Source organism: Danio rerio, chromosome 7 (genome assembly GCF_049306965.1).
Source record: "Danio rerio strain Tuebingen ecotype United States chromosome 7, GRCz12tu, whole genome shotgun sequence".
Lineage (NCBI taxonomy): Eukaryota > Metazoa > Chordata > Actinopteri > Cypriniformes > Danionidae > Danio > Danio rerio.
In genome coordinates this window covers 71,119,143-71,146,191 of record NC_133182.1, presented here as the reverse complement: position 1 = coordinate 71,146,191, position 27,049 = coordinate 71,119,143, and the positions used below count along the sequence as shown (strand labels likewise).

General features: G+C 38.4%; 1 protein-coding gene across 1 annotated transcript in view; it reads right to left on the bottom strand.

The window, feature by feature from the left end:
- Positions 1-11,261: 11,261 nt before the first annotated feature.
- parvab (parvin, alpha b) overlaps positions 11,262-27,049 on the bottom strand; it is a 32,940-nt gene continuing 17,152 nt past the window's right edge. The window contains 5 exon segments of the mRNA NM_001110471.1: positions 11,262-12,123; positions 23,534-23,606; positions 24,032-24,133; positions 24,201-24,269; positions 26,208-26,269. Coding sequence (NP_001103941.1) covers positions 12,047-12,123; positions 23,534-23,606; positions 24,032-24,133; positions 24,201-24,269; positions 26,208-26,269 — 383 coding nt within the window. The 3' untranslated portion in view covers positions 11,262-12,046.

The window sequence follows — 27,049 nt, the reverse complement described above, 5'->3', positions numbered from 1 at the left end:
TTTGCGACAGTTTGTGCCCGTCAAGCAGGCGTTTTGCCCTCAAGGCGTTCAATAGGAAAGGGGGCTGTCGCGTCGTCCATATTTTTTACAGTCATTGTTCACAAGATGGTTTGAATAGCACTATTTGACGGTTTTCTGGGTGGCATGTGGCCCCATTTACACTGCCATTCAAATGTGACCCAATTCTGATTTTTTGCTCATATGTGATACAGATCGGATCTGTTTTCTGACCGTGTAAACCAGAAAAAAAAAGTATGCTCTCGAATATTCAGAGATCGGTTTCAGGCCTCCCTCATATGTGGCAATAAATCAGATATTTAATGTGACAATGCGACTTCATGTAATCAGGCAGATCGGATTGATTAAGACATTCCTTTTGTATGTCATTAAGCTTGTGACAATGTGGTTCTTCTCCGCGGATTAATGACGTAGAAGAAAGAGCGTGTGTGGAGACATCGACGTGGTAAACAACATCAACAGAGGGAACATGGAGGAGGAAAGCTGTCAGTCGCCACAATTTGCTTCCACCTCAAATTTTTCTGAATGGTGGAGGACACCTTAAAACCCTCTGAGACCCAAATATTTTTTTTTCTGGAATTTCCTACATCCTTTGGGTTAAAAAAAATATACAATTTAGAGATTTTACATTTTGTTTTTATTTTTAATTTTACAGCATGTCTACTGTAGAGGACAACAGGACCATTTTAGTTCGAAACGACCACTACTCAGACAACAAAACTGTACAGGATATGGCTGTAAAGGGATATTAATGCCATATTAATGTCACAAAAACTAAACAAAAGCCATTTTTTCCCTTTTGTATTGAAATTCCTGTAACAGTTTAGTCTAAAAGAGAGCCGAACTCAAAAAAAAAAAAAAAAAAGAGATGTTAATCCAAAACAATTTTAAAATAAAAGCGATTTAAAACTGGTTTTCATTCTCTAATTGTCTCTAATTCTCTAATTGTCAGAGTCTTCCTCAACTATCTTATAAAGAATTATCTCTGCTTCAGTTCTGCCTCCTACAACATGCAGTCATTAATTAAGATGGTCCTTGTGTCCACTATAGCTGACATTTTAAAAAAGGATGATATTTTGAAACACAAACAAGTTAACAGCTTGGAAAGCTAAATGTATTGTTCCTGACACTTTAATAAACAAATATATATATATATATATATATATATATATATATATATATATATATATATATATATATATATATATATAATAGTAAAAAAAAACATTGAAGAAGCTAAATTTTACATGCCTCTCTCCTTCCCATAAAATGTGCTTGTTTGTATGCCGGCCATTTTGGATGCAGTGTAAGAACTGGTTCCTAGCATGCCAGCCAATCAAATGACATATCACTAGAAAGCCCAGGATGTCCTCTGAACAGTACAACAGGACTTGACAGAGTGGCTCAAAAAATTCAAAGAAAATTCATGAAAACAATGTCCACTACAGAGGACACAAGTCAATGGGTGGGTCTTAGGAGGATATATAAACCATAGGCGCAAGCTGCAATGAAGGCCTTTTTCCTCCTCCGCCTCAAAATCATTTTAAAGTTGGGCGATCTTCACATATTTCGCAGAGCTAAAAGCAAGACAATTTCTTCCTTCGTGGCAAGTGTGGCGCAGATGCTAGAACCCGCCTTGATGCATGCGCAACGTCATGAATTGTATGGCAAGTGTAAACACATGAATCAGACATGGGTCACATTTAAAAGAACGTGTAAACGGACGGGAAAAAAAATAAGATATAAGCAACAAATCAGAATTGGGCATCAAGACCTGACAGTGTAAACGGGGCTTAATAGTATTCAAGCACAGAAATTAAATAATGATTTGATGAGAAACTGAAGTATGAGGTGGACATGAATAAAACCATTGGTCCATTTAGGTGGAAGTGACAAACTACAAGCTTCACATGTTTATTTACCAAAATTATATCTTCGAACACAAATTCTGTCACTGTTTTGTAGCGCACTAGCTTATAGATATCCTAAAAATATTAATACTAAAACTTTTGGCCTCCAAAATCATGCCATTCCTACAGTACTCAAAAAAAGCAGGCCAAAATGGTTTTAAAGAACAAATCTCCATAAACCCTTACCTCCTCATGACTTCAGCTGAAATACTGTATTAACCAAACAGCCCTGCAATTCCAGCTCCTCCAACACAAGCCCCCTTGCTAATGAAATTTAGCATTGAAAAAAAGCTTCAAAAGCACTCTCTAGTGGGAATAAACGCCAGAGGCATTCTAATAATCCCCTAAAGACACTGCTTAGATGCTGGAATCAATTACTCATAATGACCCGGATCTTTAGTACAAATCAATAGAAGCTCAGATCTGCTGCTTGCCAACTGAGAGTCCAGCATTTAGCAGCTATTTGGTCCTCCTCGGCCCTTTGTGTTTGTGAGTAAACAGCGGTTCTGGAAGCTGAACCCAGCTCGTGGTTTTGTTTGATATTATGAAGGGAGGGGATCAGAAGGAAACTCAGGGGAAGGTAATTGCAGCGGGCCGCTAATGGTGGGGACAGCGCTATTCTGGACACCTTGGTGCAGGACGCTCGATTGCACAGGTGTTCTTCTCTGTTATTTCTGCTCTCAAAGGCGCTTCTCTGATGAAGACACACTCGCCACTTAATCCCCCTGCCTCTGGTGATAATGGGGCGGCAGAGGAGGCGTCAGAACAAAGGTTTATCGAAAGGCAATTGTCGCAGACTCTCCTAAACACACGTTTCATATTTAACACCAGCACTTAACACCAGACAAAGTATATGATAGGCAAGTGCATTATTTCTCAAAACACTTCATAGGCCGGACAGGCTAGAGTGAGAGTCTGCAATTTTGTTGCTTCACAAAAAAATAAAAAATAAATAAATAAATACACCAACCTGCAGAGTTACAACCTGCAATTTTTAAGACTGTTTCGATACTTCTGGGCTTTTCGGGCATCAGAGACTTTCTGTGGAATTACCTGAAAACAAATACAGATACAAACTGAAAGTTTCTTTTTGCTTTATCACTTACTAGAAAGTGTTTTTACTTTAAAGGTCTCATGAAGTGCTTTGAATTATGCATTTTTTAAATAATTATTTTGTATGGGTTTTTCACCTTTATTTGGTATAGGACAGTGGAGGTTACAGACAGGAAAGTATTGGGAGCAGAGAGAGGAGAAAGCAGGGTTTATGCGGGGTCTTAAAAATTCTAAAATTTAAAAATCGAAATTTTAGACCTTAAAAAGTCTTAAATTTGCTGTTCTAGGTCTTAAATATTTTTGCACAGGTCTTATTTTTCCGATGTCCATGTAACGCTACATCTAATGCTCATTTCAATTATTTTTTTGTTGTTGTTGCTTGGTTTTCGTGGTGTTGTAGTTCGTTATTTCCCTAGTTTAAATGTAATTTGCGGTATACAACTACAAATGAGACCAACATGCAATAGCTTTCAGTTATTGAACTCAGTGTGCGTGGGGAATGTGACGTCATCGCCGTCTTTGCAAAGGTTTGCTTTGGGTGAGTGTGACATGATTTCGGTGCCACGTTTGATTTGAGTTGAATATGAAACACTTTGAAGAGATGTTGTCCGTAACAGGTATGCCTGTACCGACATCTTTATGATCCGTCAATGCATGATCATAGGGAGAGCCAGATGACCAATAGTTCTTGGCTTGAAATTGCAACAGCCATGGAAAAGGAGGAAAGTTTTTGTAAAAGTTTAGTAAAACCTGAGAGATAAGTTTCAATAAACCAAAAAGAGAGGCCATGCAAAAGGTTTTAATATTACATTAATCTGTTTTTCACCAGTCATAGGTTTAACACTGATGTAAATATGACAATTTTGAATTTAAAGCAATTTAATAGCTGCAAACTAAAATCATTGTAGAGGAACTGTTTTGTGGTCATTAATATTTAACTTTAATAGGTAGAACTGTCTGAGGTGTGAATCAGCCTTAAGATGTTTTTTTTTTCCTGTGGTTCAATGATACATCTGTCTTCAGTACAGTTCAATTTGAATAAATTTATTTTATTTTGCGATTTTTGTATATTCTCAAAAAAGGCCATATAGCGTTTTGTTTATCACTGCATTGCCAGTGAGAGTGGTTGAGCTCAAGTGCATCAAATGAAAAGCAAATGAGAAGTGATTTGAAGGGGGTGGGGCATGTGCAACCCAGGCTTATACTGAAAACGTAGTCCCGTGGATGTTTCTGGAGACCGCAAAATATGTCCCGGAAGGTACGTATTTTTGCAGTTTTTGTTTTCATGAATCCACAAGAGGGCGCTGTGTGTGCTTTTTCATATCTAAAATGTCTCTAGCGAGAGCCGTTCGCACGCGCGATGTTCTCGCGTAAACCTACCAGAGGCCGCTTTTGAACGACTTTCTGTCTGACTGACTGAATGATTGACTGTACGACTGGACAATTGACTGACCCACCCTCTCCCTTCCCTAAGCCCAACCAATATTACCGATTAACCCGCCCACCTGCTTACTTCCCTAAACCCAATTAACGATTCACAAAAGCCGTCCAGAAAAAGAAAAGCCCTCGTCTGATTTTTACCACGTTTTCAGATTTTACCACATTCTCACCCTGTAATTTTCTTGTTCACTTTACTTTTTGGATTTTGTTTTTGTCTTACCTGATTTCTGGAACCGCTCTTCCCCAGACTCAAACCCGGTCTGCGTCGTCGTGGCCAGCTCCTCTCTGCATTACAAGTCCGCCGACGTACCAATGAGCTAACTGGACAAACTGATTGCAGCAGGGAAAGCCCTCCACACAGAGGTAAGCAATAAGCGCAAAAAGGATTACAAACACCTCCTCCTCTGTTTGGTGTCAAAACTGACAGCTGGAGGGGCGGGTAATGTATGTTAACCACAGCTAATACATAAAACAGACGAGAATTTAACTAAAAACAAACAGGAAGTACATTTTCAGATTTTAATTTATTACAAGAGCAAACTTTTTTTTCGTAAATGACATGCATAGATGAACTGTTTACCACAAAACTAGCAATGTGAGCTAACAAAATCAATATGGTTACACTGTAAAAAATGCCCGTAATTTTCATGGTAAAAGACTGTAAAAGAACGAATAAACTGAATAACATCTCTACCATAATTCTAAAGGTAGATTTCTGGCAACCACAGCTGCCAGTTTTTTTACCTTGAATTTCACAGTTCTCTTAATTATACTGTAAACTGAAAAACATCTCTACCATATTTTTACGGTAAGTTTCTGGCAACCACAGCTGCCAGTCTTTTACCATGAATTTTACAGTTCTCCTAATTATACTGTAAACTGAAAAACATCTCTACCATATTTTTTTACAGTAGATTTCTGGCAACCACAGCTGTCAGTTTTTTACTGTAAATTTTACTGTTCTTTTAATAATACAGTGAACTGAAAAACATCTCTACCATATTTTTTACGGTAGATTTCTGGCAACCACAGCTGTCAGTTTTTTACTGTAAATTTTACTGTTCTTTTAATAATACAGTGAACTGAAAAACATATCTAACATATTTTTAATGGTAGATTTCTGGCAACCACAGTTGTCAGTTTTTTTTTTTTTTTACCGTGAATTTTACAGTTCTCTTAATTATACCGTAAACTGAAAAACATCTCTAACATTTTTTTAACGGTAGATTTCTGGCAACCACAGCTGTCAGTTTTTTTTGTTTTTTTTTTACTGTGAATTTTACAGTTCTCTTAATTATACTGTAAACTGAAAAACATCTCTACCATATTTTTAACGGTAGATTTCTGGCAACCACAGCTGCCAGTTTTTTACCGTAAATTTTACTGTTCCTTTAATAATACAGTAAACTGAAAAACATATCTAACATATTTTTTTCCGGTAGATTTCTGGCAACCACAGCTGCCGGTTTTTTTTTTTTTTTTACCGTGAATTTTACAGTTCTCTTAATTATACCGTAAACTGAAAAACATCTCTAACATATTTTTAACGGTAGATTTCCGGCAACCACAGCTGCCTGTTTTTTATCGTAAATTTTATCTGATTTTTTTACAGTGTAGTTTTGATTTCTATTGTACTTTAAATCTTGTTTATTATTACTAATAAAGTGTTCATACAGACTTTGCTCTTGTTCAACTTGATCAAGCAAATTTGCAGCACTGATCAACAAAACATTTTTTGACTTCTGTCTAGTATTCAAATGTCACCATGCTCTTGACAGCAACATGTTTAGTCCTGAATATGAATGTGTGATTAAAAAATTGAGCCCTCAAATAGGCATTCATAAATCACCATTAAATAAAGTGCCCAGCTCTCTGAAATGGAAATTGGAGACATTCAGAGGTGATAATATTAGTGATATTCTCGTATAAAATATCTTTATCAACATCTTTAGGAATAGAAAAATAATAAATTAAAATTCAAATGAGTTATTGGGAGAAAAAAATGGCAAACTATGAAATTTCAACAAAATGTATTTATTTTTTTATGTTTCTATTGATATTTCCTGATTAGTTGTTCATTTATTTTCCTTCGGCTTAGTCCCTTTGTTCATCAGGGGTAGCCACAGTGGAATGAACCGCCAACTTATCCAGCATATGTCTTACACAGCGGATGCCCTTCCAGCAGCAACCCAGTACTGGCCATATACTTACATTCACACACATACACTACGGCCACTTTTGTTCATCCAATTTACCTACAGCGCATGTCTTTGGACTGTGGGGGAAACCAGAGCACCCACACGTAGGAAAACCCACATGAACACACGGAGAACATACAAACTCCACACAGAAATGCAAACCCAGCCGGGACATGAATCAGCGACCTTCTTGCTGTGAAACAACAGTACTAATCACTACTGTGTCGCCCTTTTTCCTGTTTATTACAATTTTATTTATTATTTTTCCACAACGTAATAATTTTGGTGTACTAATTTTTTACCTTTGATCTTAAGTTTTTTGTTAGATTAGTTAACCACTTCAAACAGAAAACATAACAAAAACATAAAGATATTGAAATATATTTAACATTAATGTTTAATATTAACCATGATTTTACTACATAACAACCAAAAACCATGGTAACCGCCTTTGGTTCCATATTTTAATCTAATGATGTGCGATACCACTGGTTTCCTATCCGATACCAATGACTGTAAAAAATATGGACGACGCGACAGCCCTTTTTCCCATTGAACGCCTTGAGGGCAAAACGCCTGCTTGACGGGCACAAACTGTCGCAAAAGACTGCTGAAATTGGAGCCTTGACATGCGCAGAAGGATTGTCTGATGGAGCCAGAGGAGGAGCCGCGAAAATGAGCAGAGTCGAGCTTCCAACCAAACGCTTTATGTAAAATCAACCACGCCCCCGAACTTCTCAGCATGCGTTTGCTGTCATATCAACACAAATGGATGTAATAACGTTAACAAATATGAGGGTTTTATATATTCAATCGCGCCAGCTCCAGGCCGCAGCGCATAACTTACTCGCGGCGTCGCCGGCTGATTCCGGCTCGCATGCGGCAGCGCCTGCTCGCTCGGCCGCCGCATCTGGCTCGATTGACTCGGGCTGGAATTGGGTAGTGAGTCCAGGCATCGGGAGAAGGTCCAGCTGAGGTAACATTAGTCAGTCTGAGCTCTAAGGGATAAGTCTCCGGCAGGCGAGAATCTAGCCGGAACTGTGTTTTGCTATCTGGGTGGTTAGGCGTGTATCAGCAAACTAATAAAGCCCGAAAAAAAGCCCTGAACTTAGTGAATAAACAGTGTTCCACCAGGATCATGTATGTCAGAAACTATAGTTTACTGCTGAACTCATTTTGTCATGGTAAAATAACACAGAAATCGAATAATAACATTTCAGTCTGCTTCAGTCTCCTGCCGAAGCTCAGACGCCGCGCTTTGAGAAACTGTCAATCACAGCTGTCAATCACGATGACACGCCCAGCATTAAATTACTGCTAAAAACAAACTGTTTACAAAAATGAAGATCTGCACCTATTTCAGCACAATAACCAGTGCCTTAATCGACCAGAACTATCTTTCGGGACATTTTATTGCAAGTGTAATATTTTTTTTTATTTGGGCTCAAGTCTCCTTCATTAACACGGAGGAGGCGGGCTTTATGACTTGTACTGCAGCCAGCCCCCAGGGGGCGATCTAACGGCCGAAACCTTCACTCAAACGTAGGCTTGCGGCACACTCCGATACCAAGTAAAATGAAGGTGAGTATCGGCGTATCTACCGATACTTTGCCCAAAAATCACTGTTTGGGAAATTAAGGGAACAAGTACTGTACTTAAAAGTGTCACTTTATACTGAATACGAGTCATATGAAGGGTTATTCTTGTTTATTGATTAAGAATTATCATACAAAAAAAGAGCCGACTTACATATTTATTGACAGCATCTGAGCTTGTATATCTTAAAATACCAGCCTGAACAATTTACACCTTTTAGTTTAGTGACATGTTAATCCGGTCCCCTTGAAGGTTTTTGACCTTCTTCTTTTGTTTTATCATTGTCACAAAAACCCAAGCCCCCAAAATAAAGCCACATTGCCACATTTTCTCCCTCTGTACCTGGATGGTGCCTGCCTGCTGCACCTCTGCAAGCGATGTCTCGCCCCAGCAGCACCTGTGCCTCTCCTTTCCTCCTCTTCTGACCGCCTAGTCATGACGTTGTCATATTCTGTCTTGTGATTTATATGTAGATGTTTGATTAGGTTTGTGGTTTTACCACAGTACCTCACTGTTTTGTAACACGTGTCACAAACAGCATCGTTTGAGATTATGGAAGTGAAGTAGCTCCACACAAAACTTTGATAATGGTCACCTATGTCCAGTGACAGCGTGACTAAACAACATGTGCCAGCGGACTGACTTAGTGGCTAACTTGCGTGCTCTGCAGTTAGCAGTGCCATAGTACGCACATGACTTGGCAGGCGGAAGAACAAGTAGTTCCGACTAATTTAGCATTATTCAAACTAGGGTGATTGTGGTTACTTTTCATTGTATTTCTATTTGCAATAAACTACATATTTGCTCCAAATTACTGAAATATCGATATTTTGATAAGATAATAAATTCTAGAACACACAAAGCTGGTAAAGGAGATCTGCACATCATTAGTTTAATCATGGCTTTTAAAAGAGCAATTCCAGCGTTATGGATGTGACAAGAACATTAAAATCTTAAAACATAAATGCACATAAAACGTATATGCTAACATTATATTGAAACATTCATTAATTAATTTTCCTTTGGCTCAGTCCCTTTATTAATCAGGGGTCGCCACAGCGGAATGAACCGCCAACCTATCCAGCGTATGTTTTACACAGTGAATGCCCTTCAAGTTGCAATACATCACTGGGAAACACCCATACACATTTCACACACATACACTATGGACAATTTAGCTTACCAAATTCACCTGTAACGGATGTCTTTGAACAGTGAAGGAGCACCCGTAGGAAACCCACACGAACACGAGGAGAACATGCAAACTCCACAGAGAAATGCCAACTGGCAGCTGAGGCTCAATACAGCGACCTTCTCGCTGTGAAGCAACAGCGCTACCCACTACGCCATCCATATTGAAACATCTGTTTATATTTTCCAAAACAACTAACCACAAAGTTATTATAATATCAATCTGTAAAAAAAAAAAATATTTTAAACAAGGAAAATAAAGATGCGTTATGGATTTTAGGAAGAAAGTTTACAGTCTACACAATACTTAGTAGAAATTCTGTGAATTTTAACTGCACAACCCAAAAGAAACGATGCTAATCAAGAGGATAAGAGTTGGCTCATTAAAGAACAAAAATGATGGATTTTTTTAACATTTTTGCTTTTATGAGGAAAAAGCTTTGTTACGGATGTGACTTGTGTGACTTTGGGATATCAAATATAATAGTTTAAAACCTTGACAGACATTTTCGAGTATTTTACAGCACTGTAAAATACAAGCCTACACAAAAAAACCTAGAAAGGTTTTCGCTATTTTGGTAAAAACTTAATTTTTTTTTCATGGGAAGGTTGACATGCATGAAATTGCTCAAAAGTTTGTTTATCAAACAATAACAGATATTCAAAACAATCATGGTTAACTTGATTTGATAATTTTTGTAAGGTTTTTATTTAACATTACTTACCAGGGCTTGACATTAACACCCGCCAACCTGCCAGAATGCGGGTAGATTTCAGAGGTGGCGGGTAAGACTCCCACTAGCGACTTTGGCTGGTTAAAAATAATTTACTATGATAATAATTCTTAAAAGCAGGGTTCGACAATAGGTATGGTCCAATGTAAATGCAAAGGCGATCTTAGAAGTGAAAAGCAACGCAATTGACAAAAATAATTGCATTCGCTCGAGCAATAGAAAGCAGGTGAATACCGAATGAGAGAATAATCACTCGGGTTAATAGCTAAGGTGATGCGCGCGGCTGGTTAAAACGCGTGTGCACTCCCGTTTCCTTGCGTGAAGCAACTGTGTCTAGAAACAGAACTGATGTAATCGGTTGTCTCTTTCACTTGTTTTCTGCTCCACATCATGAAATGAGTAAGTGAACAAATAGTGAACATAAAGAACGTGATTACCTTTTATTTGGTGATGTTTCTGAAATAATCAAAATATTTGTATTATTATAGCCCCCTTAAGCATTATTTAATTGATTGTCTACAGAACAAACCACTGCTATACAAGGACTTTTTAACAATTACCATAATATGCCTAATTAAGACTTTAAATGTCTCTTTAAAGGGCACCTATGATTAAAATCAACTTTTGGAAGCTTTTTGGACAGAACTGTGTGTAGGTATAGTGTGTCCACTGTCATATTGGAGTGATATAAACACAATAAGTCTCTTTTTAAAAATTTTTCTGATGTTAAAATAGGACCAAAATCCAAGTGATTTTGAGGCCCGCCGCAATGTGACATAGGAGTGCGGTTTTCCTACCCACCGAATTGATCGACAGACGGCATGTTTCTATAATAACATGAATACACATATCCACAGACCATTTTTTTTTGCAAATAAACTGGGATTAAATTATCTGTTCCAACTCTCTGTGATTTTTATGTTTTATAAGTTTAAAACGTTTTTAAAACAGAGCATATTTGTGATAACGTCAGTAAAATCTATGTAATTCTTGATCACGTGCATGTGTTCGTGTGTGTGTGTGTGCGTGTGCGTGTGTATTGCAAACAGCATTTGTGTGAGACTCATCATTTCAGAAAGGCTTGAACAGACTCCACCACAAATACATCAAATAAACTTACAGTACTTGTTTTTTCTTTACTAATAAGCTCTATTTCTGTCTATCACTGACTGCTGTTTATCTCACATAAAGCTTGAAAAGCAGGCACACAAGTGGCAGCTCATTTACATTTGCACTGCAGTCACATTTACATTTGCAGGGCAGTCACAGGCTACAAAAACAGCTACAATTTACTCAGACAACAAAACTCAGACAACAAAAAAGGAAGCTGGAAGCTAAACAATCTGATAGGAATTTTGAGTTGAAATTTTACAGAAAGATTCTGGAAACACCAAAGGCTTATCGTGCCTTAGGGGTAAAGGGGGTAAAATAGGTGCCTTTTTAAGTTGAATACAGGCATCTTGGAAAAAAACATCTAGTAAAATATTTTGTACTGTCATCATGGCAAAGATAAAAATAAATAAGTTATTAAAAATGAGTTATTAAAACTATGATGTTTAGAAATGTGTTGAAAAAATCATAGTTTACTCTCCATTAAACAGAAATTGAGGGAAAACAAATACAGGGGGATAAAAATTCAATGACTCCAACTGTATGTCTAAGTTTCCTATATTTCCAAGTACATTCTTTTCTAAAATAACAATTAAACAAATCAGAATTTTATAAAAAAAAAAAAATCATGTGAACTGAATAAATATACCTACTGTTTAGGCTCAATTTCAAACTTCAAAAAAATACAGAAAAGAATTCAACAGACAAATACTAATAATACTGATACAGCTGTGACTATGCGCTGGGCATTTTGGTTGAATAAATCGAGCCATTTTTGCATGTTGGAGCTTCTCTGTCACTCCACATTCCTGTACTTGGTGAAGAGATTGTAGAGGACCCTCAGTGTAGACTTGAGGTCGCAGTTGACAATGTCTGAAGAGACACATAAAAGAGACGAACATGATTCAGTTTAATGAGGTGACTGGATGCACTGTTAATTTCAGTACGAAACATTATCTTTTTTTCTCTCAACATTCCTGACATTACAACTGATAATGTCAAGAGCGGCTTCGAAAACACATTTAATGCTAGATGTTCCAGTCTAAAACTGGTTAAAAAGCACTGTTGTGCATACAGCTCTTTTTTACTATCGTTATTATTTATGATTACACACAATACAAGGCAATTTAAACTAGTTACAGCAAAAAAGGCAACCTGATTTAAAGTGTTGGATCAATGGACAAAAAAGTGGACAAAGAAAAAAAAAAACGGATTTTGTTCGCAATTTGGAAAACTTTAAGTTCAGGTTTCAGTTTTGTGCAATATAAAATGTGTTTAAAATGTCATGCTTAATATTTCTCCATCCATGACCATCTTGTTTATTATTCGATATAGTTTGGTATACATTTTTTGTATTTTTTGCATTATAATGTTACAAGTTTTGTACATGTAACCTCGATATTTTGACAGAAAAGAATCCCATATACAGTGCTCAGCATATATGAGAACACCCCCACAAATCTCTCATTTAATTTAATATTTTCTATAGGATGCTTTACAATATTATATTTGTGCATATACAGTTGAAGTCAGAATTATTAGCCCCCCTGAATTATTAGCGCCCCAGTTTATTTTTCCCCCAATTTCTGTTTAATGGAGGGAAGATTGTTTCAAAACATTTCTAAACATAATAGTTTAGTAACTCATTTCTAATAACTGATTTATTTTATCTTTGCCATGATGACAGTAAAAAATATTTGACTAGATATCTTTTAAGACACTTCTATAAAGCTTAAAGTGACATTTAAAGGCTTAACTAGGTTGATTAGGTCAACTAGGCAGCTTAAGGTAATTAGGCAAGTTATTGTATAACGATGCTTTGTTCTGTAGACTATCAAAAAAAAAAAAATAGCTTAAAGGGGCTAATAGTTTTGTCCCAAAAATATATATTTTTTAATTAAAAACAGCTTTTATTCTAGCAGAAATATAACAAATCAGACTTTCTCCAGAAGAAAAAAATATTATTAGACATACTGAAAAGTTCCTTTCTCTGTTAAACATATATTTAAAATACTTAAATATTTTAAAAAGAAAAAAAATTCAAAAGGGGGCTAATAATTCTGACTTTAACTGTACATTAGTTTAGTCAGTGCTGTATCAAACAAATCTAGGGGTAATCTAACAAAATGACTTACAACAATGGTTCTATATATATATAATTTTGCTGAAATGTAGTAGTTTGCAATGTTCTTACAATATTTTGCATGAACTTAAATGTATTATCTTTGCATTTCTACAGATGTTCTGTGACATAAATATTATTTAAAAAAAATGTATCTGTTTAATAAATCTTTTTTGTTTAAATGCACCAATATATATTATCCATATTCCCTGAGAAATGGAAAAAATGTACATTTTAAAAATGGGGTGTACTCATATGTGCTGAGCACTGCGATGTACCAACGCTATTTCACAGCAATTTGTAACTTTTTTGATTTGGTGGCTAATTCGTATGAATTTGTTCAATATCAATTTTGTACAATTTGCTCATCCCCCAGTGATGGCTGTGGTATATGGGTGGGGTTTGGTGCCATGTCTCCTTTTAAAAATCGCACATTTTCATACGACTGAACTCGTACAAATTCTGACAAAATGTAAAAAAGTTTCCTCGTGGGATAAGGTTGGATGTACCCCACCATGAGCAGACAATGGACAGATGTAAAATTTGATGCATGTCTCTATGGTGGTTAAACATATAATTCACATATCTAATGAAGAATCTAAAAGGTTGTTAAAATTATCAATAGAGGTTAAATTGACAACTTGATGTTTAAATCTGTAGTTTCAGAAGTAGTTAAACAGACAAAAGTAACTGAGACACTCAGTGGTTGTTTCATGTTCAGTGTTTTACACACTTCTGCTGTTTAACTATAGTATATAACTGTAGTATAACTAGTCAAATCATAGGTCTCAAACTCGAATCCTGGAGGGCTGCAGCTCTGCACAGTTTTGCTCCAACCCTGATCAAACACTGATCCAACTAATAAAGGTGTTCCTGACTTTGAACACCTCAATTATATGAATCAGCTGTGTTTGATAGTGTTTGTAAGAAATGAGTCTGCCTCGACCCAACTTCCACTCTAAATAGTGAATTGATGCTCATTTCCCAAAAGGGCTGACTTATGAGAGAAAAGAGAAGTCAACAAGGTCTTGTCTCTGCATTGTTTGAGGTGACTACATCTCAACCAAATGGTAACAATTGTAGAATGGGGATGGGTGTGGTGCACAAAGAACCATCTCATCAATGGTGTTGAAACTGCATTAACATGGAGAGATAGGGAGATCAGCTGGGTCAACAGCCAAGGAGCAACTTCATTAACATCTAAAGGCAACATCAAAAACAGTATAAAGGTTTGAGTTTAAGAATGTTCAGGGTTCATTCTGACTCCGGTGAACGCAAGGTACTGCCATGTATTTTGAGACTGCTATGCTGAATAAACATCTTCATTGAGATTTTCTTCGTCATCATCATTTTTTCTTACAGGTTGGAGCAAAACTTTGCAGAACTGCAGCCCTCCAGGAAATTGAGTTTGAGACCTATGGTTTGACTAGTTATGTTGATATGTTAAACTGTAGTATAATCACATTATCACATGAGTAGCAGTTTAGCCATTCTCCTCCAACCATTAGTTTAAAACCCCGAAACCCCAAAAATAAAACCCCGCCCCCTACTTAACATTTTATTTCAGTTGGAAACACGCAATCATACTGAAATACCAGCCTTATTTTACAAGAAAACATAACTACTTTACATTTTGTCAGTTTAGTGGCTGATTCGTACCAAGTACCGACCTCAAAAACCGAGCCGATGACAAAACTGTACTAAATTGCACAAATGAAATGAACAAATTCCTACAAATTGGCCACTAAATCCAAAAGTTACGAATGGTCATGAGAAAGTGGCGGAAATACTGAAAGCCTTTACAGCAACATCCGAATTATGCAGATTTTAAATAAATTTGTCATGTATATGCTGAGATATGTTTAAATATATATTATATTTGTTAAAATACAGTTTTAAAAAAAAAATATTTGAACACTTCTGTGCACAAAAGTGTTCTTGGCGCTCTGCATGATTACATTTGAACCACATGTCACATGGAATATTTTGACAATATTTCCTTTTCTGAATTTTAAACGACATTGCTGTCAATAGAGGATGAGGGAGCTCTCTGATTTCTCCTAAAATATCTTATTAGGAGTTGAGCAATTAATAACACAATTTTCTTTTTTGGGTTAACTATTCGTTTATTGTTATTATGAAATTTAGTGACAATATCATGAAAGTGAAATCTCATTAAGTGGCCTTTTATTTCATTTTATAACATTGATTCAACCCAAACTCATAATGGATACATACCCCTTCATGCATTTCTGGAGAGCGCCAAATACGTCCCAGGAGCTTTTTTTTTTTTTTTTTTTTTTTTGCAGTTTTTGTTTTCGTGAATCCACCAGAGGCTGCTGTGTATGCTTTTTGAGAACTCAATTTTTTCTCGCGAGTGCCATTTGTGCCTGCTGTTCTCCTGTAAATCCACCAGAAGCCGCTGTCGCCTGACTGACCAATCCCCCAGATTGACCCGCCCACATCCTTCCCTAAACAACAGTGTTTTCAAAAGCAATCTAAAAAAAGAAAGCCCTTGCAGCCGCCTAATTTTTACCACGTTTTTTAAATCTCACCACATGCTCACCCTGTTTTTACTTGTTTATTTTATTTTTTGCCTTTTTAGTTTTACCCACTTTCTTGAACCGTTCTTCGCCAGACTCAAACCCTGTCGTCGTAGTCAACTCCTATCTGTGTCCTAAATCCACCGAAGTACACGATGAGCCACTGGGCAAACTGGTAACAGCGGAATAGCCATCCACATAGACAAATTGTCCATACAAATAAACAAAAGCCATCGGCGATGTCATACCTCCTTGTAGCATTTGTTTTAAAGACTAAATGCAGCCATACATACCTCTGGCTACATAACTCACGCTCTCCAGAAATGTATACAGGGGTACATTTTCACAATGAGTTTTTAAAGAAGTACATTCACAATCTGTAGTGAAGTACAAGTGCTTGTTCAATACAATTAAGTGCTTTTTATACTCATAAGGGATTTTAAGTGGTTGTTAGGGTGTTGCTAAGTATGTGCTCAAATAAAACAAGCTCAAGCGCACATCGATCTCATGTTTAGTCTCTAACAGCATTTAAATCCTTTGCTCGGTTTCTCATTGAACAATCACTGCTCATAATTAACAGCAACACGTTCATGCTATCAATGTATTTTGCATTAAACCTCATTTAGTAACAACCGCCCATGAGGCTTATTCTCAGTTTGATGATCTGTGCCGCATTAACCAGATGTTGTTTAAGCCCCGTGATTACAGGGGAACTCTCTTGCAGCGAAACGAAAATGCAATTGTAAATGCAGCATGCAATCGGGACATTCAGCAGACCTTTTAAATAAAGTAAAGCGCAAGCCCCATCTGTTGATTATCTTCACATTCAAGTAGCTGAACAGCAACAGTAGAGGAGGCAATGAGGAGATCAATTCAGCTGATACTTCCTAACTACAATAAACTACTGCAATCAGGCAGCATGCCATGACTGTTCCTTGCTAAATCAAGCGGTGTGGCATCTGTTTCACACAACAGAAGCACATTATTCATTACAAGAACCTCTAGATTATCTCCAGCAGTCCTAGTACAGCAAGAACCTGAGAAAATATTGTGAAAATGTCACCGAACATACATTTACATCTACAAAATATAAAAAAAAAACCAAATGACTAAATAAAGAAATACATTTAAAAATCCATTAATGTTAATGTTTTTAAATTTCAAGGTTGTCTACAAAAACCTGCATACTGACTATATATGACTTTTCTTTATGAGATAACCTCAATCTAGACTCAAGAGTCTCAACACATCTGTTAGAAAGTTTCCTGGGTTTGATTTAAAGAGCCCATATTATGGGTTTTTGAAAATTCCCCTCCATGTAGTGTGTAACACAGCTCTAAGTGAAGTGAAGTATCCAGCTAAGGCTTTAAACCAGGGGTCTCAAACTCGCGGCCCGCGGGCCATTTGCGGCCCTCAGTGCAATATTTTGTGGCCCGCGCCGACTGCTGTACACTGACAGAATCAGCGGAGCGGGGAGAGAGAGCGCTCCCCGCTCCGCTGATTCTATCCGTACACAGCGGTCACTGGCATTCCCCGCCCGCCGTGTTGTCGCGCGCGTTCTCATCAGCTGTGTTGTCGCGCGTACTCAAGAGCGGTGTTATCGCGCGCCTACTGAAGGGCGGGACCGAGGGCGTGTCGCGTCGCGGGGGCACTTTTGATCATTTTGGAAGGGCACTTTCTATGCAAGACTACAAAGGGCATGTGCTCTGCACAGGTTGAGCCCTATGTGTGCACGTGCCTGCCCTGCATCTTATATATATATCATAGGTAGATACAGACTGGTACAGACTGATGTGACTGGAGTGGGGTGGGGGTGTTTTATTTATACATATATACACCTTTTTTTAGGTGAGGGAATGGAAGTTTTGAGTGAGTTCCCCCACTTTTTTCCCTAGGACTTCAATAAGTCAAAGTACAGGTCTAGACTTAATGATGATCATCTTCAAGCCATACTGAGGGTCTCAACTGCTTCCGCTCTAAAGCCAAATGTGGTTCAGATTTGTGAGAAGAAGCGCTGTCAAGTCTCTGGCAGCAAGAAATAGGCAAAAGATGCCATGTTCAGAAGAACTGTTCATAATCTTCACTCAATGTTCTGTTAATGTTCAGGACACTTCATGTTCAGAAGAAATAATTAAAACTGTTAATAATGACATTTGAGGACTTTTTTTTGTGAAATCCCTTATGCGGCCCAGCCTCACCCAGACTTTGCCTCCTGCGGCCCCCAGGTAAATTGAGTTTGAGACCCCTGCTTTAAACTGTAAGAGTACAGTGTTTAAAGCGGTTGATTCATCTATAAAAGAGTCGACTCATAGTGCTTCAAACGAGTCGCCTTAATACCGAGTCATTAGGTGTTTCGTCATGACGTAGGAACGAAACCAAGTTATTCACGTGCACGTGCAAACCCGGGAGATTTGAAAACTGCGGCCCCGCCCTCTGACATAGAAACCCAGACACACACACACACACCCACAAACACACACACAAACATGCCGGTCGATTGAAGTCACACTGCAGATGGATATCATCGAGTCTCTACCCAAAGATGAAACCTCAGCATTATAACCAAGCAGTTGGAAACTACAGGAAACTTCTGCAAACTACATGCTACAAAGAATACTTCATCTGCGTTTGTTAAAGGAAGGATCAGTAAAAAGTAACTTACTGATGGACGTCAGGATGGGTTTCTTCCTCCATTTCTCAAGTGTAAGTACATGCGATTAAAGTTGTTGCCTCGTTGACTCTAGCTTGCAAATGTATTTAGTTGTGATTTGTTACTTGTAACCGCGTGTACTGTATCAGGTTAACTGGCTATATTCTCTTATCGCGTGCAAAGTCACGTTAAAAACGCGACGCGTGCTGCTTTGTTTACGGAGCTCCGTGGACGAGGGTAGTGTGTGCGTGCGCTGTCGTCCGGAGGTATGTGTGTGTGTTTGTGTGTGTGTGTGCGCGCGCGTTGTTGTCCGGAGGTGTGTGTGTGTTTTAGTGTGTGTGTGTGCGCGGGCGCAAGGACGAGGGCAATATGTGTGTTTGTGGTTGTGTCTGTGAAAAGAGCAGAGTGAGACAAGCTAGGAGATCTCCTTGACAGTTTTTGGATTTTTTGCTCAATAAAATAGTCAGTCGTCTGTATTTTCAAGTCCATCGACTGTATTTACATTGACCCACTGGCAGCTAAAATCCACGCCTACACTATCAAGCGTGTATGAACTGTGATTACTTTTATATTGCTGATTAGCTGTTGGGCATTTCACTCTCTGACTGAAGGCAGTCGACCAATCGCAACAGACTGTCATCGGTCCAATCAGCGCAGATTAGCTTCGCGCTAAGGAGGGGTTTGGGAACAAATGAATCACTGGACGATTCATACGGGAGTCGCTGGGATAATTAGGTAAAAATAAATGCAGATTATAAGACCATGAAAGTGTTTTCTTGCATGCTTATTAGACTGTTGTTGGAGACCCTTACAACCAAGATATGACCTTATTTCATGTATAATATGGGCTCTTTAAAGATACGCTCCACAGTTTTGGAAACATTGGCAACTTAAAGGAAATGCTTATACTCTGATCTAGTAGACAAATATGATATTGGATCCCAAGGGGACTTCTGGAAATACCTGCAAATTAGACATTGCATCAAGAACAAATTTAATGTGAAGGACAATCCTGTATATGCTTATTTACAGTCACCATAGAATGCTAGGACTGCTTTTATGTGCTTAAATTCAGAAGAATGTAATAATCTGAGAATAATCTGCCAGAAGGAGCTGGGGAATTATATTGAGAAGAATGAGTGGCTGGACATAGTTTCCAATGTAGGTAAAAATATAAGGGAAGTTAGAGGAAAGTTCATTCAGTACAAAATAATACATAGATACTACTACACACCATCTAGACCAGGGATGGGCAAACTTGATCCTCGAGGGCCGGTGTCCCTGCAGAGTTTTGTTCCAACACTAGTCAAACACACCTGAACAAACTAATCAGTGTCTTCAAGATCACTTGAACTCTATAGGGAGGTCTGTTTGAATAGGGTTGGAGCTAAACTGTGCAGGACACCGGCCCTCCAGGACCGAGATTGCCCACCCCTGATCTAAACTCTAGGATGGGACTAGCTGGAAATTATCCATGATGGAAATGAAATACACAATAGGGTACTTGTCTACACATCATCTGGGATTGTTGCTTATTTACCCATTCTGGTGTACAATTTTAAGAAAAATGTGACCAGGCTGGGTGTGAGTTACCTGTAGAGCTACGGCTATACCTTCTAGGTGACAAACTAGTAATATGCTCATTTTACATCTCGCCTACAGTTATACAGTTGGGTTTAACACTTTTAAAACCCACTCAGCCAATCTCCAGGGGCCTCATGTACGAAGACTTGCGTGGAAATCTTACTAAAACATTGCGTACGCACAAAGCTGTAAATGTGCGTACGCAGAAAAAATTTCAGATGTATGAAACACTGCGTACGCCGAATCTCACGCATATTCTTTTGTACATCTGAATGAACGTGAAACTGAGCGCAACATGCACGAGCACAAAACCCCTCCCTGCCTCCTCCCCCGTATGAATATGCTAATGACTATGCTAATGGAAAAACCCAACGAAAAAGCAAAGGCAAAAGCAAGCAAAAAGAGAAACTTTGAACAGAATGTGAATTGGAGGTGCTGCTTTCGGAGGGAGACCGGAGAAAAGCGGTGTTATTTGCAAGTTTGTTCACCGGAATTAACAACATAAGAAAAAAATAGAGTGGGAGAGTTTAGCTGATGCGGTCAACACAGTCGGGTCTGAACATCGCACTGAGTGCATTAACAAAAGAAATAGTGTGGTTTGTATCTGTCAAATGTTGCGGGACGCTTAACAGTCTCAGTGGCGCACCTCGTAAGACGCATGTGATCATGAATTGATAAGTTCGAGCATGAACTCGTCTCGAATCCAGCGTCTGACGAACTCTTTCTTTTTTTTTGCCCCGCTACATATCAGATTTTGCCAACTATTTATCACGAGAAAGACAAGTAGGAATCATCAATAAGTTCATATCAATAAGCATCATATTTTATTTGCACATTTATTGAATGGAAATGTTTCTGATTAACTCATGCAAATTCATCTTCAGATAGTGTCTTTATAGCAATGTGCGTGCAGTAGATCGCTCAGATTACTTTGGGAAAACAGGCGACTGCTGCAATTTGCGCTTTAATGTTTAGCTGGTCAAATGTATGGTATGGAAACCTTATATACCTGCTGAACCCGTCTCATACAGCTGCCATTGCAAGGCTCAGACACTTTGTAGAGAGGAATTTAACACAACTGCCTCTAGGAGTCGCCAATGGAAATAAAACAGACACGCACAAAAAATGTGCGTACGCCTGCCAGAAAGCTGCCGTGGAGCTGCGCATATTCCCACGTTCAGTTCATTGTTAGTAAATCCAAACGTGAGCGATTCTGAGCGTGAAACCTGGCGTACGCAAAGTTTTTGTGCGTACGCAGCGTTGATACATGAGGCCCCAGGACTGGCAGAAGCACTTTTAGCTTAGCTTAGCACAAATCATTGAATTGGATTAGACCATTAGCATCTCACTCAAATTCAAAAATTTTCATCTAAACATCGCTCTAGCAGCGTAGACAACATCTGGTTCAGCATTAGGTGTGTGTGTGTTCACTGAAGCATTTTGAGCAGCTGAAAATGCCATTGCTCTTCCAAAAGTGGTCAACCATTACCACTTGTTCAACTGCTGCAGTTTAGAGTGTTTCGTGTACAAACAATGCTTAGTGCCTTGCTAAGGAAAAAACACTGCATCCTTAAGGCTCTGGCATACTTCAAATAAAATCAAAGAATGAACTGAAAAAAGTTTTGCCTTCTCCACGTCGGAGGAAATTCCTTACATCTGGTGAAGGAGATAAAGTGTCTTGGGCATAGGTCTCAAACAACCCTAATCAAACACAGCTGATCTAGTAGTGTCTAGTAGTCTTGAACATCTTGATTAGTTGGATCAGCTATATTTGATTAGGGTTGGAGCAAAACTGCAGAGCTGCAGCCCTCCAGGAATCTTGGGGTTTTGTTCACGAGTATGAGGGATGATTGAACGTGAGATTGACAGGCAGATCGGTGCAGCGGCAGCAGTAATGGGGTCGATGTACAAGTTTGTTGTGGTAAAGAAGAAGCTGAGCTGAAAAGCAAAGCTCTCAATTTACCAGTCAATCTATGTTCCTAATCTTAACCTATGGTCATGAGCTTTGGGTCATGACCGAAAGAACAAGATTTCGGATACAAGAGGCCGAAATGATGGGTGGCAGAGCGCACTCATAAGGAGAGGGTGAGGAGCTCTGTCACCCGAGAGAAGCTCAGAGTAAAGCCGCTGCTCCTCCACATCCAGAGAAGTCAGTTGAGGTGGCTTGGGCATCTGTTTTGGATGCCTCCTGGACATCTACCCAGGGAGGTGTTCCAGGTGTGGCCCACTGGGGAGGAGGCCTTGGGGAAGACCCATGACACGCTGGAGGAACTATGTCTCTCGGCTGGCCTGGGAATGCCTTGTGATTCTGCCCCAAAGGAGCTGGAGGTGTCTGGGGAGAGGGAAGTCTGGGGTTCTCTCCTTAGACTGCTGCCCCTGCGACCTGGCCCCGGAAAAGCGGATGTAAATGAACTAACAAACGAACAAATGAAAAAACGAATGAATGAACAAACAAATTATTAAATTAATTGAATTTATGTGGTTTTACTTTTTTTCAAAGTTCCTTTTTGTAGTTCGTTTGGGCACTCAGCTTTTTCAAATTTCTTTTTTCTCTCAAACATTCATTCATTTTCTTGTCGGCTTAGTCCCTTTTTCGCCACAGCGGAATGAACCGCCAACTTATCCAGCAAGTTTTTACACAGCGGATGCCCTTCCAGCCGCAACCCATCTCTGGGAAACATCCACACACACATTCACACACATACTCATACACTACGGACAATTTAGCCTACCACATTTGCCTGTTCCGCATGTCTTTGGACTGTGGGGGAAACCGGAGCACCCGGAGGAAACCCACGCAAAGGTAGGGAGAACATGCAAACTCCACACAGGAACGACAACTGAGCCAAGGTTCGAACCAGCGACCCAGCGATCTTCTTGCTGTGAGGCAAGCACTATCAGCACTATCTACTGCGCCACTGCCTCGCCCTTCCCTCAAACAATGAATGAAAAAAACGTTCTTTGAGGTATAGGGCCTTCGGTGTATCGCTGAAAAGACATTTTAAACTTCATTTTAGTTCTATTGAAAGAATTCAAATAAACTTTGCCGCAAGCATACAGGTGTGCATTCTGTGTGTGAAAATTACTGGCTGCACTTAAATTAATGGCCACCGATGTCGCTAATAAGAAGGGATTTAGAACTCTGTGTAGAACATAGGTTTAAAACTGAAATCCAGGAGGGCCATAGCTCTGCACAGTTTTAGTCCAACCCTTTCAAACAGAACTGATTCAAATAATCAAGGTGTTCAAAAGAGTCATGAACACCTTCATTAGTTGGATCAGCTTTGTCAGGGTTGGAGCAAAACTGTGCAGAGCTGCAGCACTCCAGGAATAGAGTTTAAGACCTATGGTATAGAGGTTCTTCAAGATAAAGCTTAATATTACCTTCTGGTCTGGGCTTTGGCTTCTCCAAGTCACCATCTTGCATCAGTTCAAAAGAAAAAGCAACATTATGGACCTACATTGAAACATATGATGAAAACCAAAAATGTGATTAAGTGACAAAGAAGAATCAGGAACGATTTTAAAACAGACAGAGGTGCCAATATGGACCATGGATAAGCAGAATTTACAAAGATCCTCTGTGGACTAATACATACAGCCCAGCGGTATTGAAAATCGCCTTTTGCGAAACGTAAAATGTGTTGCTATAGGTACATTTTGTTGCATTAATTGTCGATATAGTCAGCATCGCAACACACAAGCATAATACTGGATTTATGAACTAAAAAGGGGTCTTGGAGTTCTTGGAGCTTCATGGGCTTTAACTTGAACCCCTGTAGTCACACTGGATATTTTGACCAGGTTTTGGTTCCTATTTTTTTACTTTTATAGAATTTTCGTATTAATTATTAACCATACTTTCACAGTAAATAGTAATACCTTGTGATCAAAATGTTCAGGGATGAGGAAGAAGTTATAGAGGGGCACGAAGTATCCTTCCAGGAGCCCCATCAGCAGGACTAAGTACACACCATCAGCAAACTGCAGGAGATTGCAGAACATTGAGATGTCCATATCTACAAGACTGTGGTGAAATATTTTGTTATACCTGAGTTTCCAGCTCCGACACTTCCAAATTTAACTTGTTCAAGTGCTTGTTCACGAATGTTATTAGAGTCTGAAAAAAAAACACAAAAAATATATATAGCAATTTATAGTAAACACTATTGCTTTTATACCATACTATAGTATCATACCCTGTTCATATTAAAGTATTTAAAACACTTTATAATAATGGTACATCATGATATAGTAATAACTTTAGTGAACTGGTCAGCTGAGGTAAATAAATACTGTAATATACACTCCACTTGTTCGGCCACTTTATTAGCTACACCTGTCCAAATGCTCGTTAACCCAAATATCTAATCACATGGCAGCAACTCAATTTAGACATGTAGACATAGTCAAGACGATATGTTGCAGTTCAAACAGAGCATCAGAATGGGGAAGAAAAGTGATTTAAGCGACTTTGATTGTGGCATGATTGTTGGTGCGAAAACAAGCTGGACTGAGTATTTTGGAAACTGCTGATCTACTGGGATTTTCACGCACAACCATGTCTAGGGTTTATAGAGAGTATGCAAAAGAACATCTTTGAGTGCACAACACGTCGAACCTTGAGATGGATGGGCTACAGCAACAGAAGACCACACCAGTGCCAGTCTTGTCAGCTAAGAACAGGAAACTGAGGTTACAATTGGCACCAAGCTCACCAAATTGAAACAATAGAAGACTGGAAAAACATTGCCTGGTCTGATGAGTCTCGATTTCTGATGGTAAGGTCAGAATTTGGCATCAACAACATGAAAGCATGGATCCTACCTGTCTTTTATCAATGGTTTATGCTGGTGGAGGTAGTGTAATGATGTGGGGGATAATTTCTTGGCACACTTTGGTCCCATCAGTACATTCTGAGCATTGTGTTAATGCCACAGCCTACCTGAGTATTGTTGCTAACCATGTCCATCCCTTTATGACCACAGTGTACCCATCTGCGGATGGCTACTTCCAGCAGGATAACGCACCACGTCATAAACCGCAAATCATCTCAGACTGGTTTCTTGAACATGACAATGAGTTCGCTGTACTCAAATGGCCTCCACAGTCACCAGAACTCAATCCAATAGACCACCTTTGTGATGTGGTGGAACAAGAGATTTGCATCATGGATGTGCAGCCGACAAATCTGCAGGAACTGCGTGATGCTATCATGTTAACATGGACCAAAATCTCTGAGGAATATTTACAGTACCTTGTTGAATCTATGCCATGAAGGATTAATGCAGTTCTGAAGGCAAAAGGGGGTCCAACACCGTTACTAGCAAGGTATACCTAATAAAGTGGCCGGTGAGTGCATGCTTCCACTATAGTTATCTGTGATGCATAAAAATATACCCGATATTTGTAGAAAACCCTACTGGTTAATTTATTTATATATATCATTTCTAATATATTTAAATTACTTTTCTAATTAATTTCTCTGACAAGTTCCTCACAAAGTAATTTAATCATTTTAAATTGACTTAAATTGACTAAATTCTATTTTTTTTAAGTATATGCAATTGTATTGATAAATTATATGGGTGTTCTTTTAATTTACTTAAATTTACTATATATATATTAATATATATATATATATATATATATATATATATATATATATATATATATATATATATATATATATATATATATATATATAGTTTCTCTGAACTAAATTACATAGATCTGTTGAGTAAGACAAGCATATTATAAGAACTGTAATTAATTTACTTACAAATTAAAGTAATCCTTTATTTTTTCAGCAAAAACCGAATCCTTTGTTACCAATTACACCTAACAGTTTATATTACTAGAGTTGTTGTATTGAAACTAAAGAATTAAAACAACAGAATAATACAAGCACATTACATAGTTCAAAAACCATATATTTACTACAAGTTACTATAGTGCATTTTCATGTGAGAGACTTCAAGAGATCAGAGGGGGAAAAAAAAAATCAAAGCTCTCGAAGTGTAAAGCCTTTCCCAAATAGTGTGTAATCTGCACTTGCCTTTTTCACCACATTCAGTTTATCTGGCGCGTGGTCAAAGAGAGTGTCAAAGGCGTCTCGCTCTGTTAGAGTACAAAAAAAAAAGAGACGAATGCTTAAATGCACCAGAAGATTTAAAGAAGAAGATGTCATTTGTATCACCTAAAAAAGCATGTTAAAATGTACAGTAATCCTGAAGAGTATTTGGACACTAAATAAGCAGTAGATACAAAACATTAAACCAAGCTGCTCCTGCAAACAAATGATTCAATCCCTTTCTCAGAAATGAATACAACATTTTATTTTTTTTTGCTTTCAATAAGTTTCAAGGTGACTGCAGATAATAAAAAATCTGTCCACTGATGAACACGATTCATTGAGGTTTGACAACAATTAAGTGCTCATACACTGATAAAATGATTCTGTGATCAAGTATATCCAACATTCATGCATTCATTCATTCATTTTCCTTTTGCTTATTCTCTGTTTCAGATGTCGTCACAGTGGAATGATCCGCCAACTTATCCATCATATGTTTTACGCAGCGAATGCCCTTCCATTTTCTGGGAAACACACACACTTATTCACACTCAAACACTGCAGTCAATTTCATTCATTCATTTTCCTTTTGACTAAGTCCCTTTGTTAATCTGGGGTCGCCACAGCGGAATGAACCGCCAACTTATCCAGCACATGTTTTACACAGCGGATGCCCTTCCAGCTGCAACCCATCTCTGGGAAATACCCACACACTCTCATACACTACGGACAATTTAGACGACCCAATTCACCTGTACCGCATGTCTTTGGACTGTGGGGGAAACTGGAGCACCCGGAGGAAACCCACGCAAAGGCAGGGAGAA